The following is a 12,473-nucleotide window of genomic DNA, read 5'->3' as shown; positions in this document are numbered from 1 at the left end:
CTAGAAGCAATTTTGGTTTATGAGGCAACATAAGGTTATCGCTAATTGCTTTTACTGGATCCTATTTGAATTAATTAGTTCGAGAATGAAAAATAAAATGTGGGAAAATGTAAGAAAATCAAAATGTTGTTCCTGTTGTTGATGAAGAACTGGAGCTAAGGCATGGTTAAGTTACCTAGTTATATAATCTTAAGCTGTCAATGAGGGAACCCGGGTATGTAAATCAAATACAACGCCTCAAACATTACTGAGTCAAATACAATAAATGACTGTTGTAGGAACAAAAAAACTAGCAACTATAGGCGGAGGCAAACTTCATTTGTGGTTTTATGAGCTCTCCTTCGTGCTTGAGACCGTAGCATCTTGCTTCTCTTCTTGACTAGCCTCTATGGCCTTTTCCATTGGGGGCTCAGCAGAGGCTTCTGGCTCCTTTTTTAACTCAGTTTCAAACTCCTTTGCCGCCTATATTATGAGATATGTTAGAGATTATGTAAAGCATCTCCCCTGTTCCCACTAAAGGGAGAAAAAAGACATTATTTCCAGAGAATAAGAATCAAGAAGAGATGAAGTTCCAGGGCAACCCTGACAAAATTGGAGCTACTATCTTTCCATTATCTATAGCCTTAAAAAAAAAAGAACCAAAAGTAAGATGATAAAAAGAGTATTAAATTATTCCAATATAACACATAAGTGCTAACCTACTTATGTAAAGTCGTCAATAAAGATATCTTCCTACACCAGTGGAACGACACAGAAATGTAGGATGGGAGCATCTCTATTTCATACAAGTCTTTACTGATTATCTCAGCACTTAGCAGGTGAAGTCTTCTTGAACTACAGATTGGCAGCATTTACCATTTTCCCATCATTTGAAGAAATTGAATGTGGTTTTTATTTCAAGACCTGCTTTTTCTTGAGTTGGGCCCTTCTCCAGGCAGGAGGTTATGTAAGATATCTGTCAGTATTCAAGAATGCGGTTTTCCATGCACATGATGTGCAAATATTTCACCAGACAATAAATTCTTTCGCCAAAACCCCTACTTGAAATACAGGACATCTGAAGCCAAGCAAAAATACGTGCAATTTTAACTGCTCCTGCACTCTACCCACCACCACAATAGCTCACAGAACTTTCCCATGATTTTCCTCGTTTTCATGAAGTTTTTCATCGACAACATCTTAAAGCTAAAAATCTAAAGCGTGATGGAAGTCCAGCACATTATATAGAAACACCAATTCATTACCAATATATTTGCACTATCAATTAGGATCAGTATCTTCTGATTATGATCAAAGATTTTCAACTCTGAATTATGCCCAACTCAAACTTTGATAAGAGCTTGTTAGTAATAATAATATGCACTTGAAAAAAACAAATGAAGTGCCAAACTTATCTCACGATCAAAAGGCATTTTGATTGCCCTCAATGAACTTGAAAAAACTACGTGCATCTTAGCCTGATGATTAAAGTAACTTCTAGAGGTCTTCCTATGAGATTCCAGGTGCACTAACATCATTATGTTTATCTATATGCTCTTTTTCTGGTTTTACAACTCTCATCCTAAAGGTTGAGGTTTGCTTTGTAAGCTTATAGCAGCCATCTGATAGTTCGTTTTCCTTTCTCTTGCACATGCATAACATTTGAATTTGTATTGATTCCAACATACAATGCCTCCTTTTCTAGCTAGGTCAGTAGAACCAAATGCAGAATTAATGACTACACCATATAAAGTAATTTCTAGAGTCATAAGAGTTTATCTTATGAAGTATAGGCCTCTCTCACAAGCAAAATGACAGTGGAAAAGGAGAAAAGCCATTTTCTCCCTCTATTGGAAGAACAAAAGAAATCAAAAAGTCCAAACATCCACTCCCTCCGTCCCAATTTATGTCTTGTCCCGTATTGTTTTTCTTTTTATTGTTGTGGTGTTTATGCTTTCCTGAGTCAAGAGTCTATTGGAAATAGCCTCTCTACCTCCACAAGGTAGGGGTAAGGTCTGCGTACACACTACCCTCCCCAGACCACACTATGTGGGATTATACTGGATATGTTGTTGTTGTTGTTGTTGTTGTTGTTTGTTCTTTCCTTTTTAGTCAGTTCCAAAAAGAATGCCATCTTTCCTTATCTAGAAATAATTTAGCTTTAGAAATCCTACTTTACCCTTAATGAATTGATTTACAGCCACACAAATCTATGGTTTGTTTTAGACCACAGCTTTCAAAAGTCTCATTTCTTTCTTAAACTCCGTGCCTAATCAAACACCGCCAAATTGGGAAGGAGAGAGTATTACAACCAGCACAAGTGGCTGTATTTCAATTTCTTCTTCCTAGCAATGGCATTCTTAGAAAGAACTTGTTCAGCTACTTACAAATCTCAAATCTATACCCACAACAAGAGCTATTTATGTGTCTAGGTCGATCAGAGGTTCCAATTCCTTTTCTCCACCTTTTAGCCTTCGCTAATTTCACCCACAAGCGACTAAACTCGTTTCCGAAGTCAACTTGGAACATACCAATCAGACCCAAAAACTATCAATGTAAATAAACCAAAAGATCCTCCATCCCATAATTATGCCATATTCATATCCAAAACTAAAAGAAAAAACTTGATCTTTGACCAAAACGTTTAATGAAATACCACCATCCTAAAACCTAAAAAGTTCAAGTTTTCCTTAAGTTATTAAATCTCTAAATTTTATTTCCGGTAGGTGAATTATCTATTTGGGATTGAGGCACAGATGAGTCATTCATAGCTGATTCAAGTACTACTAAAGTTATATACACAGACAGCGTAAACTTTACCTATTATAGCAAGTCAGATACCATTTTTATCAAATTACTAATTACTAATTTCTGCTAATCACAGAATGTTACATGTAATTAACTAATAATGACCTGATTTTGCAAAATATTTCTTGATTTAATTATCTATCCACTAAAAGGACAAAAATTTGGGTCAGAAAATGTAACCTGTTGGAAACTCTTGACAGTCCTGCCAATAGTACGGCCAACTTCAGGCAACTGTTTGGGCCCAAAAACAAGGGCAGCAACACCAGCAATCACCACCAGCTCAGGCACTCCGAGCCCAAATAAGCAATTGCAAGAAAAACCCTTTTTGGCACTGCTCGTTACTTTTCTAGCTGGACCCACAAACTGTACCCTTTTGCTGTTGAAGAAGAGTGAGCTAGAGGAACATAAAGTTGGAATCTTTGCTGTTGAAACACACACAGAAGAAGAAGAAGATGAAATGGGTTTTGCTGTAAGGGATAGAGAAAGAGTTGTAGCAGCAGCAGAAGCTGAAATGATTGCCATTTTCTGAATCTTGAAAGAAGCTTTTCTTCTTCCTTTTTTTTGGGATTTTCTTGATGCTAAAACTGCAGTTTTTGTTCAAGAAATGTGATGGGGTATTGCAGCAAGCTGGGGAGATAATTTTGGGAAATTTGTATGTGGGGTATGGCTTCTGCTGCCCTTGTGGGTGTTATTATTATTGAGTTTCTATACAAGATTTTAATATCTGCAGTAAAGGAAAACGTGGCCTAGGAACAATATATTGGTAGGTGGGGTTTAGAAATTCTGATTTTCTAGTTTGGATACACTGATGTATAGTCTATGTTGAAAAAATTAACGTACATTTAATCTAGTCGATTTGGAAAAGACCTCCTCTACAATTTGTTTACGTTAAGCAACGGTGTTAAAGAGTAAAGTATCATATTACTTGGACTATTTTATATGGCTCTCTTATCCCCAATATTACTAGTTCCCTTCATCTATGTTCCTGTATATTTATCCTCATGTTTTTATCATAGTGGAAGTTGCTTTGTAGATATCCATGTACTAATAAAAAGAATCATTGTGGTATGCATGAAACATATTGGCAATAAGAGTCAACAACAACAACAACAACCCAGTATAATCTCACTAGTGGGGTCTGGGGAGGATAGTGTGTACGCAGACCTTACCCCTACCCCGAAGGAGTAGAGAGGCTGTTTCCAAATGACCCTCGACATCCTTCCCTCCAAGAACTCCCCAACTTGCTCTTGGGGTGACTCGAACTCACAACCTCTTGATTGAAAGTGGAGTGAAATGATTATTAATCTTCTCCTTTTCCCTATCTTCCCGTTTTTGTCTTCGGCTGTAACTCACTAAATTATAACTTATCTTTATAACTTGACGGGGATGGGTTGCCTGTAAATTAAATAAATAGAAAAAAAAAAAGAAATTGCTAAATAGATAAAGCGCAAGAGAGAGGCATTTGTCTATGTAAATTTCTTAAATTATTAAAAAAAAAAATTCTTTCATAATCTTACCAAATTTGAATAAAAAGCAGAAAATATATTCGGATATCCAATTGTCAACTCTGCTTGGCGATCATTTTTCGCTTTGTTTCTCAATAGCTAAGTCGCACTAATCCAGAAAGAAGTGCTTAATCGCAATGCAATTCTTTGAATTGGTGCATTAGGCATCTTTTGTTTTGTTTCTACTTTTACTTTGGTTTCGGGATTCAAAGTAGATTTCTGGTCCAACAGTACCAATTGACAAGGCTTGCGTTTGTTAACTTGTTAACAAATAAGCAAAACTTGAAATAAAAGTAAGGGGGAAAAGAAAAGGAGCAGAAAACATAGACCTGCATGTTTAAAATGTTGTTGAGGAATTAAAAATCTCAACTGTTTAAGACACGAGACATGGAAAAATCCAATCAAGAGGAACACCCTTCAACAAACAGCAAATCCAACGAAGTTACACACTTAAGCAGTAAGCAAAACTTATGAAATTTTACTAGTCCTCCTCAAGATTGATTGAATCCTTGAATTTCCCATATAATATCTTCTTCAGTTCAGCCATCTGAGAAACTACTGATTCCTTCTCTTCCTCTAGTTTCTCCAAGTTCTTGGCAGTGACCTCTTGCATATTCTCTATCCTGCTCTCCACTTCTTCCTTTGGTACGTGAGCAAAAACTTCCCCTATCTGGAAGCGCACTATCTCTTCATCAGTCAGAATTAGCTCGTTGCTCGCATCCTCAAGATTTTCGCATGTTTCCTGACAAAGATTAAATTGGAGTCAGTAGAGACACAACGAAAGGTACGTTAGGAGAGATTTAGCCATAGAAGAAAATCTGTAAAACACCTTCTTTTGAAGTGTCAAGGTAAACGTAAAGTAGTAAAAAAAAGGTGTCAAAGAAGCAAAACTAGAAAGCTAAATGCACAGCAGGACAAAAGAAAGTGTCCTTTCCCGAGCACATGCAAGCAAATGGATATATCTAAAAAATCTATGCGAATAAATTCTCAAAAAATAAAAAAAACTAATCCATGGATATATCTAAACAATCTATGCGAATAAATTCTCAAAAAATAAAAAAACTAATCCATGAGAATATAATTGACCAGAAAATTTTAGAACTATAATATTTAAGTGATAATGTGGACACAGTCTTAAAACACAGTGTTCTATAGCTAGTATACAGATACACACTGTATATCACAAAGAATTTCAGTCTTTTCAAAATCATACTAAGCTCTAAAAAATGCTGTTAATTTGTCAAGCAACGCAACACATACAATTCCAGCTAACGGTATACTATGTCCAGAATATTATCAGCTGCTTTTTTTAGTTGTGGATAGTATTCAAGAATCTTAGGCCGATAGGCCCTAGCATTTTGCAGCTAGTATGCAGATACACACTGTTTATCAGAAAGAATCCCAATCTTTTCAAAATCAAACTAATTTTTAAATACTCCTGTTAATTTGTCACGTAAATATAATACATTTTTTTAGTGAGAAGGTAACATATGTAAATACAATGCATATAATTCTAGCAAACAGTATACTACATCCAGAATTTTTTCCCTGACAAGTATCAGTGTTGTAAATAGCGAGCGCTACGTCGCTAATAGCGAGTAGCGTAGCGATGCGAGACTGTATCGCTTCTTTTATCTGTTGCGTTGCGATTTACATAAAGCGATCGCCTTTGTTTGTGTAGCGAGAGGCGACAGTGTGGCGAGAGGCGACTGAAGCGTCGCTTTTTTAAAAAGAAAAAAGAAAAAGGGCAAAGACTTAAGAAAAAAGGTCGTGATTAGGGCTTGACTCTCAGAAGTTTCTTTCTTCTTCAACTTCGAACAACAGAGCAGCCAAGTTTCTGAAAAAAGGTCACGATTAGGGCTCGCGATTACTGTGCCATAGTCTTCTTCATCAAGTTTCTGCCATCTGAAAAACCAGGTATGCTTCTCTGAGTTTCCTTTCTTTCTTCTTCTTCTTCTTCTTCTTTCTTCTTTCTTCTTTCTTCTTTCTTCTTTCTTCTTTCTTCTTTCTATTTGTTTTGCTCTGTTTTTTGTCGAGAACAACAGAAACAGAGAGTCTGCTTTTGTGCTCTGTTTTTCGAGCAAAATAACAGAGGCTCTTCCCTTCCTCTTTTTTCTTCTCTTATTTTTTTTTTTGGCTATGTTTTTCGACCAGCAGCAGAGGCAGAGCAGAGGCAGTAGCTCTTTCTTTTTAGGCTCTGTTTTGTTTGCTCTGTTTTTTCAATTATAGACTTAATAGTCTTATAGAGTAGAATTAATAGCATATAGAATCTATTGAGTTTTTAATTTTTGAATTGATATATTTATAAACATATATTTATTAATATATTATTGTTATTGAGTTTTTAGTTATATGTATATAATATTTTATGTTTTTGTATAAATTGTCGCTTCACATCAAAAAGGCGAGCGCTTCGCTGCGCGCCTCTCGCCTCAGTGAAGCGGGCCCTCGTCGCTATTTGTCGCCGCACGCTATCCAAAACACTGACAAGTATATTACATCAAGAATATTATCAGCTGATTTTTTTCTATCAAAGCAATAAAATCTGTATTCTGCAAAAGTAAATAATGATTGACCTTCGGAAATACAAAATGCGTGTAAGTTCATTTACACAGGTAATCAGTCCTGGCCAAATATAAACCTGGAAGGGACTGGACCACTGGAGTTTTCTGATACCATTCAGTTTCATGGCGAAAACGCATGTTTAAGTAGTTAATATGCAAGCTAAACAGAGGTAGATACATATATTTATTTCAATATGAGTCTAACGAAGATATGCTCATATGCTTGTTTTTTTATACATTCAGTTTCAGGGCCAAAATACATGTTGAAATAGTTAATATGCAAGCTAAATAGAGGTAGGTACATATATTTATTGCAATGTGAGTCTAATATAGATATACTCATATGCTTGGGGACATCCATATCATCGTAATATACACATTTTCCATCTCAAGCAATCAGTTGTAAATATTCAAATCATAGCTATTTCAATTCTTAGGCTTATTTTCCTTGATTCATCACATATGTGGTAATTTATATTAAGAAATGTACTGGAACCTGTAGATCTAATGCAATATATATATACATTTTTATATATAAATAAATAAATGGGTCATAAGGTTGTATAACAACAACAGCAATAAACCCAGTGTACTCCCATAAGTGAGGTATGTGGAGGGTAGTGTGTACGCAGACATTACCCCTACCTTATAAAGGTAGAGAGGTTGTTTTCGATAGACCCTCGCCTCAAGTAACAGTGAAAATAAAGCAACAAAGCAACAAACAACTGTAACAACAATGTAATAGGTTAACGGAAGCGAATGACACAACATGTAATAATAAAGAACCAGGAATAAGAAAATACAAGAATAGTACTAGTACTACCGGCAAGCCTAGTAGAAACACATGACTACCTGTCAACCTTCAACCCTAATCCTCGACCTGCACACCTTCCTAGCATGGGTCATATACTCGGTAAGTTGAAGCAATGACATGTCCTGCCTAATCAGCTCTCCCCAATACTTCTTTGGCCTACCCTTACCCTTCCTCAGCCCGCCATGGTCAACCTCTCACACCTCCTGACTGGAGCATCTATGTCTCACCTCTTCACATGCCCGAACCATCTCAACCTCGATAAGGTTGTCATGATTGGCAATTTTCTTCACATAGCTTGCTGATGAAGTATGGCATTTACTTTTTGACAAACAATGTAAAATTCTTGCTAGCCTAAAGGTCTTGTTTCCCTATAGCGTAGCAAGTCTACAACATTTACACCCAAAACTGTTTTCTCCACGTCATACGTAAGCCTGTATAACACTGGCTCATAGGTGCGACACTAAAATGATTGAAGGTAATAAAAATGGACAAAGTAGACCTAGACCATCTAGACAAGGTTATCTTAAAAGACCTACAATCTCTATGAAACGAATGTGCACTTAACTAAAGACATAACACAATGAAAGCAACAGATCAATATAGATTGATACCAACTAGCTGGGATTAAGGCTTACTCTTTTGTGGTTAATGCCCATATTAGTATGTCATAAGTGTGATATTAAAAGAAATTCTAGCTTAAAAGAACCCTTAAAAGTAACAGTTTTTCTTATTTTATTATTGGAATGAATAGGTCTGAGTACAGCGGAATGGATGTGAATGATTCCTAGAGCTGAAACCCAACTAGTTTCGGATTAAGTATTCAACAAGTCCAAAACTACATCGGATTTCCTTTTTCCCATAATCAAAGCACTTAAACTTCCCCCTTCTTTCGGTGTTTAAAACCTATTCAACCCCAAATATATACACAAACCTACTGAAAGTGGAAATACCTATGAATGAAGTGTTAAAAAGGGAAAGAAAAAAGGAGAGGGATTACCTTAGCGATCTTGATTTCATCGTGGAGTTCATGAAGACGATTATTCAATCTGCCAAATTTGTTAATATTCTGCTGATCCTCCCACGTTACCTCCACTTCGGAGCCCGAGGTTCCAGCCTTTTTCCACAAAATCAATAATATTTCTTTGAATTTAGAGAAACCCCAAATGCTAAAATCGTGAAAGACTAGGGTTTAGTTCACTCACCTGCTGCATTTTCGATTCCACAGGAAGAAGATGGTTTGGCCAGAATGTTCGGACTTCACTCCTATGTTTCAGTATCCAAACTTTAACCCCCAACACTCCAAGGAGGCATGTGAGTCGGGTAGCCTCGAGAGTCGGGTCAAACCCGATTTTACATTCTAGTTTTTGAAAAGAAAAAGAATAATTTTACAAAATAAAGAACAATTCGGAAGTAAAAGTAAGAACATAAATAAATGAATTTTGTTAATGCATAATATGGCGCTTTTCACACAAACACATGGTTTGTTTCCTTATATATCCTCTATTGTTACAAATTCAACAATAGCACAAACTATTTTATTGTTTTTTATAATTTTACTTATTACTCAATATCAATATAATACGGAATATTATCATAAAATTAATAACAAAAAGGTGATAAATGTCGATTGATACACAAGCCGATACAGTTTTATAATATAATAGATCGACAAGGACTCGATTGGATATTGTTAATTGGTTGTTGACTATAAAGGAAGATAAATCTTAATAGAAACTATTTCAATATAGCACTCTAATGGAAAAATTAGGTTACGAAAAAATAATTAAAACTAAAATAATTCAAACATATATCAATGGAAACATAACTGACAAAGCAAATATGCCTTAACAACTTGAAAGAAAAAAATAAATCAAAAGACCTATTGTTAATTAATTCGATATTGATAATTCGTCTAATTGGTACCGATAGCATCTCATACTAGTTATTATCTGTATATTTGTAGAAAATTATAATATAAGGCCAATTATAGATTGGCTTACTATCATTTGCCAATTTTGTAAATGGAATGTTTAGCTTTTGAATATATAGTTCCTATTTTGTTCATTTTATAGTTGTGTTAGGGTGTAAATTGCAAAGAATAGAGAATACGGCGCAAATAGAAAGAAGTTGCATACATGAAGGGTGCAAAATGCAATTATATATGAAACGATTCATCATGTACAACAATTATACCACCATGCAAAAAGCCGACCAAAAACCTATACATATTTTTGAAACGTCCCGATAACTCCACAAATCTCTCCAAATTCGAAGCAATTGCATTATGCCGCGGCGACGGGACTACAACGACGACGCCGTGTATGAAGAAGAGGAAGAGGAGGAGGAGGAGGAAGAAGAAGACGAGAGCTATAGACGACGCAAACGGCGCAGATCCGATTTTATTGATGATTTGGCGGAGGAAGATTATGACGACGATGATAATGGCGGCACCGGTGGTAGTGGTAGACAACGCCCTAGAAGGAGGGCTGCTTTGGAATTCTTCGACCTCGAAGCTGTAGATAGCGATGATGATGAGGAGGAGGAAGAAGATGGCGAAGACGGTTAGATTTCCTACTATCTCTATTCAGTTTTATTTTGTTTGTTAATTTGTTTTATCAATTCATTTAGTAATGAAGAATTCGTCAGGAAAATGTATTGAAAACACTATTTTTTTTTATCGGAACCTTGTGGATGAGTAGGATAAGGAGAATAGGTGGAGAGGTGTTTATCAATGACATGAGTCAGGATGATCAGTGAGTATTTAGGGTTCATTGGACATATATTTGAAGTTGAAGTTGGAAAAAAATTATTTGAATTTGAGGTTGGAAAACAGAATTCGTAAGTTCAAAGTACAAATTTTGCTCTCAATTTCATGAAGCATGTATCCTTTTAATGAGGATGCAAACAAACACCACCTTAATTAATAGAGTACATCTTTTTTTGGTGATACGAAAGCGTGCGAGCTCATCGATATACCGTAGGCTGGGTGCATGGGATGAATTATGATAGATGTGAGGAAAATTTGTCTAGTATAACCTAGAAAGATGTCGAAATAGAGAAGAATCGATGATTTTTTTTCTCATAAAGTTGAGAGCTGATGTAGGGCAAGTGAATAGGTTTCACTTGCCTGGGATTGGAACGCTAATAGAAAATTTTGACCTTTTAGTTCCATCGTAGCAGTGATTAATAGGTCAACGAGGATTGGGACTAGTGAAATGTTTGTGGGGGGTGGGGGGGGGGTGGGGTAAGAAAGGAATAATCAAGAGAAGGCAGTAATCTAAAATTGTTCTGTGATTGAAACAGTAAGCCGAGAAAGAATATTCAGCGTACAAGGATTTTGTAGGCACTTCTTGTCTACTGACAGCAGAGTAAAGATGGATGCTGAAGGAACTGGATATGTTTAAGACTATAAAATCTTTAAAATATTTTTAAGACTAGAAAGCAGGAGAAGGAGAGAGGGTGCAATAGATTTATCTTTGAGGTTTTCTACCTATAATTGGTAGCAAAAATAAATTATTGCTCAACACATGGGACTGAAAAATAATACCCAAGAAGTGCACACACAAGGGTGTGGCCTAAAGTGTCTGAGGCAGTAGGTACGTGCTAAAATAGTCCAGGTGCGCGCAAGGCAGTGTTGTCAAAAGCGAAAAGCTCTAAAAATCGTTCTAGGTCAATTGGGCCTTTAAGCGCAAAACGCAATTTAAGTGTGGGCTGTAGTAAAAAAAAAGGCGCAATGAGAGAAAAAAATAAAAATATATATGTAATTCAATAGAAAAATAACAACCTATTCTTGAAATAAACAATTCGCAATCATTCATATTGTTTTCCTTAACAACTAATACACTTATTTGGTGATTATATTTGTAGTCTAGCATTGCTCCATTCAAAATAGAATTCATGGGCAATAAGGGGCACGTCTTGGTGGCTTGCCTACACTGAAGCGCAGCTCAAGGGAGGCGAAGCGCCCTCCCTGAGCTTTTCTGAGCTTCAGGGCTTAAGTGTGCCTTAAATGAGTTTTTGACGACACCGGCGCAAGGAGGCTTGGATACCACTATTATTAAAGAAAAGAATAGCCAAGAAGCAACACGTGTCTCACAAAGAGAAAAAAGCTACATAAATAAGGTCTCAATTTGAGCAGAATAAGCTAGTCCAGAGGTCGAGAATTAGGTTGAAGGTTGTAGTCGAGAGTTTTTCCTAGTCTTACCAGTAGTATAGGTACTATTATTGTATTTTCTTATTCTTAGATCTTTATTTCTACTATCTGTGTCGTTCGCTTCTGTTATCTTATTTCTTTGTTATTATTATTATTGTTTATGTTTATTGTTTCCTTTTCACTATCCCTTGAGCCAAGATTTTCGGAAACAGCCTACCCAAATCCTATTTGTGGGATTACACTGAGTTTTATTATTTTTGTTGAGTAGAATGAACTGAAAGAAGAAGAAACAGTAAGAAAAAAAGCAGTCTTGGAGTCCAAATTTGGGTTTTCTAAGACCGACTGCAAGTTAAAGCTATATAAAGCACCTAAGAAGTTGCAAAAAGTTTCAGAAGAAAATGTTGGAGATCAAAGAAGAAGTCTTCACCTTTTATTAACAGTGGATGCATATGTATAATTTGAAGGGTTGTCTTTTTTGGTTTTGTTTGGTCTTGACTCTTGTGGTTGTGTGAAGGCACGAGAGAAAATATGTTATTGATATTAGATGAACAATACAATACAAGAGGTCCTTATTTATAATTATACTATACAAGGACATACTACACCTCTACCAATGTGGGACAATACTACATTATATACATGCTGTAAAC

The 12,473-nt window shown here is 36.0% G+C and overlaps 2 protein-coding genes across 2 annotated transcripts; both read right to left on the bottom strand.

Moving 5' to 3' along the window:
• Positions 1 to 158: 158 nt before the first annotated feature.
• On the bottom strand, positions 159 to 3,516 carry LOC107784306 (sec-independent protein translocase protein TATA, chloroplastic). Its single transcript, XM_016605417.2, has 2 exons — positions 2,968 to 3,516; positions 159 to 462 (listed from the first exon to the last, which is right to left on the bottom strand). Exons 1-2 carry the CDS (start codon positions 3,307 to 3,309, stop codon positions 328 to 330), a joined length of 477 nt encoding a protein of 158 aa, XP_016460903.1. The 5' UTR covers positions 3,310 to 3,516; the 3' UTR covers positions 159 to 327.
• Positions 3,517 to 4,604: 1,088 nt separating this feature from the next.
• LOC107784305 (prefoldin subunit 4-like) lies at positions 4,605 to 9,002 on the bottom strand. The gene is made up of 3 exons (XM_075238436.1): positions 8,873 to 9,002; positions 8,668 to 8,784; positions 4,605 to 5,034 (listed from the first exon to the last, which is right to left on the bottom strand). Exons 1-3 carry the CDS (start codon positions 8,879 to 8,881, stop codon positions 4,774 to 4,776), a joined length of 387 nt encoding a protein of 128 aa, XP_075094537.1. The 5' UTR covers positions 8,882 to 9,002; the 3' UTR covers positions 4,605 to 4,773.
• Between the last annotated feature and the right edge of the window lie 3,471 nt (positions 9,003 to 12,473).

The sequence above is a fragment of the Nicotiana tabacum genome, chromosome 19, assembly GCF_000715075.1.
Source record: "Nicotiana tabacum cultivar K326 chromosome 19, ASM71507v2, whole genome shotgun sequence".
Taxonomy (NCBI): Eukaryota; Viridiplantae; Streptophyta; class Magnoliopsida; order Solanales; family Solanaceae; genus Nicotiana; species Nicotiana tabacum.
This window is presented reverse-complemented; position numbering and strand designations above follow the sequence as displayed.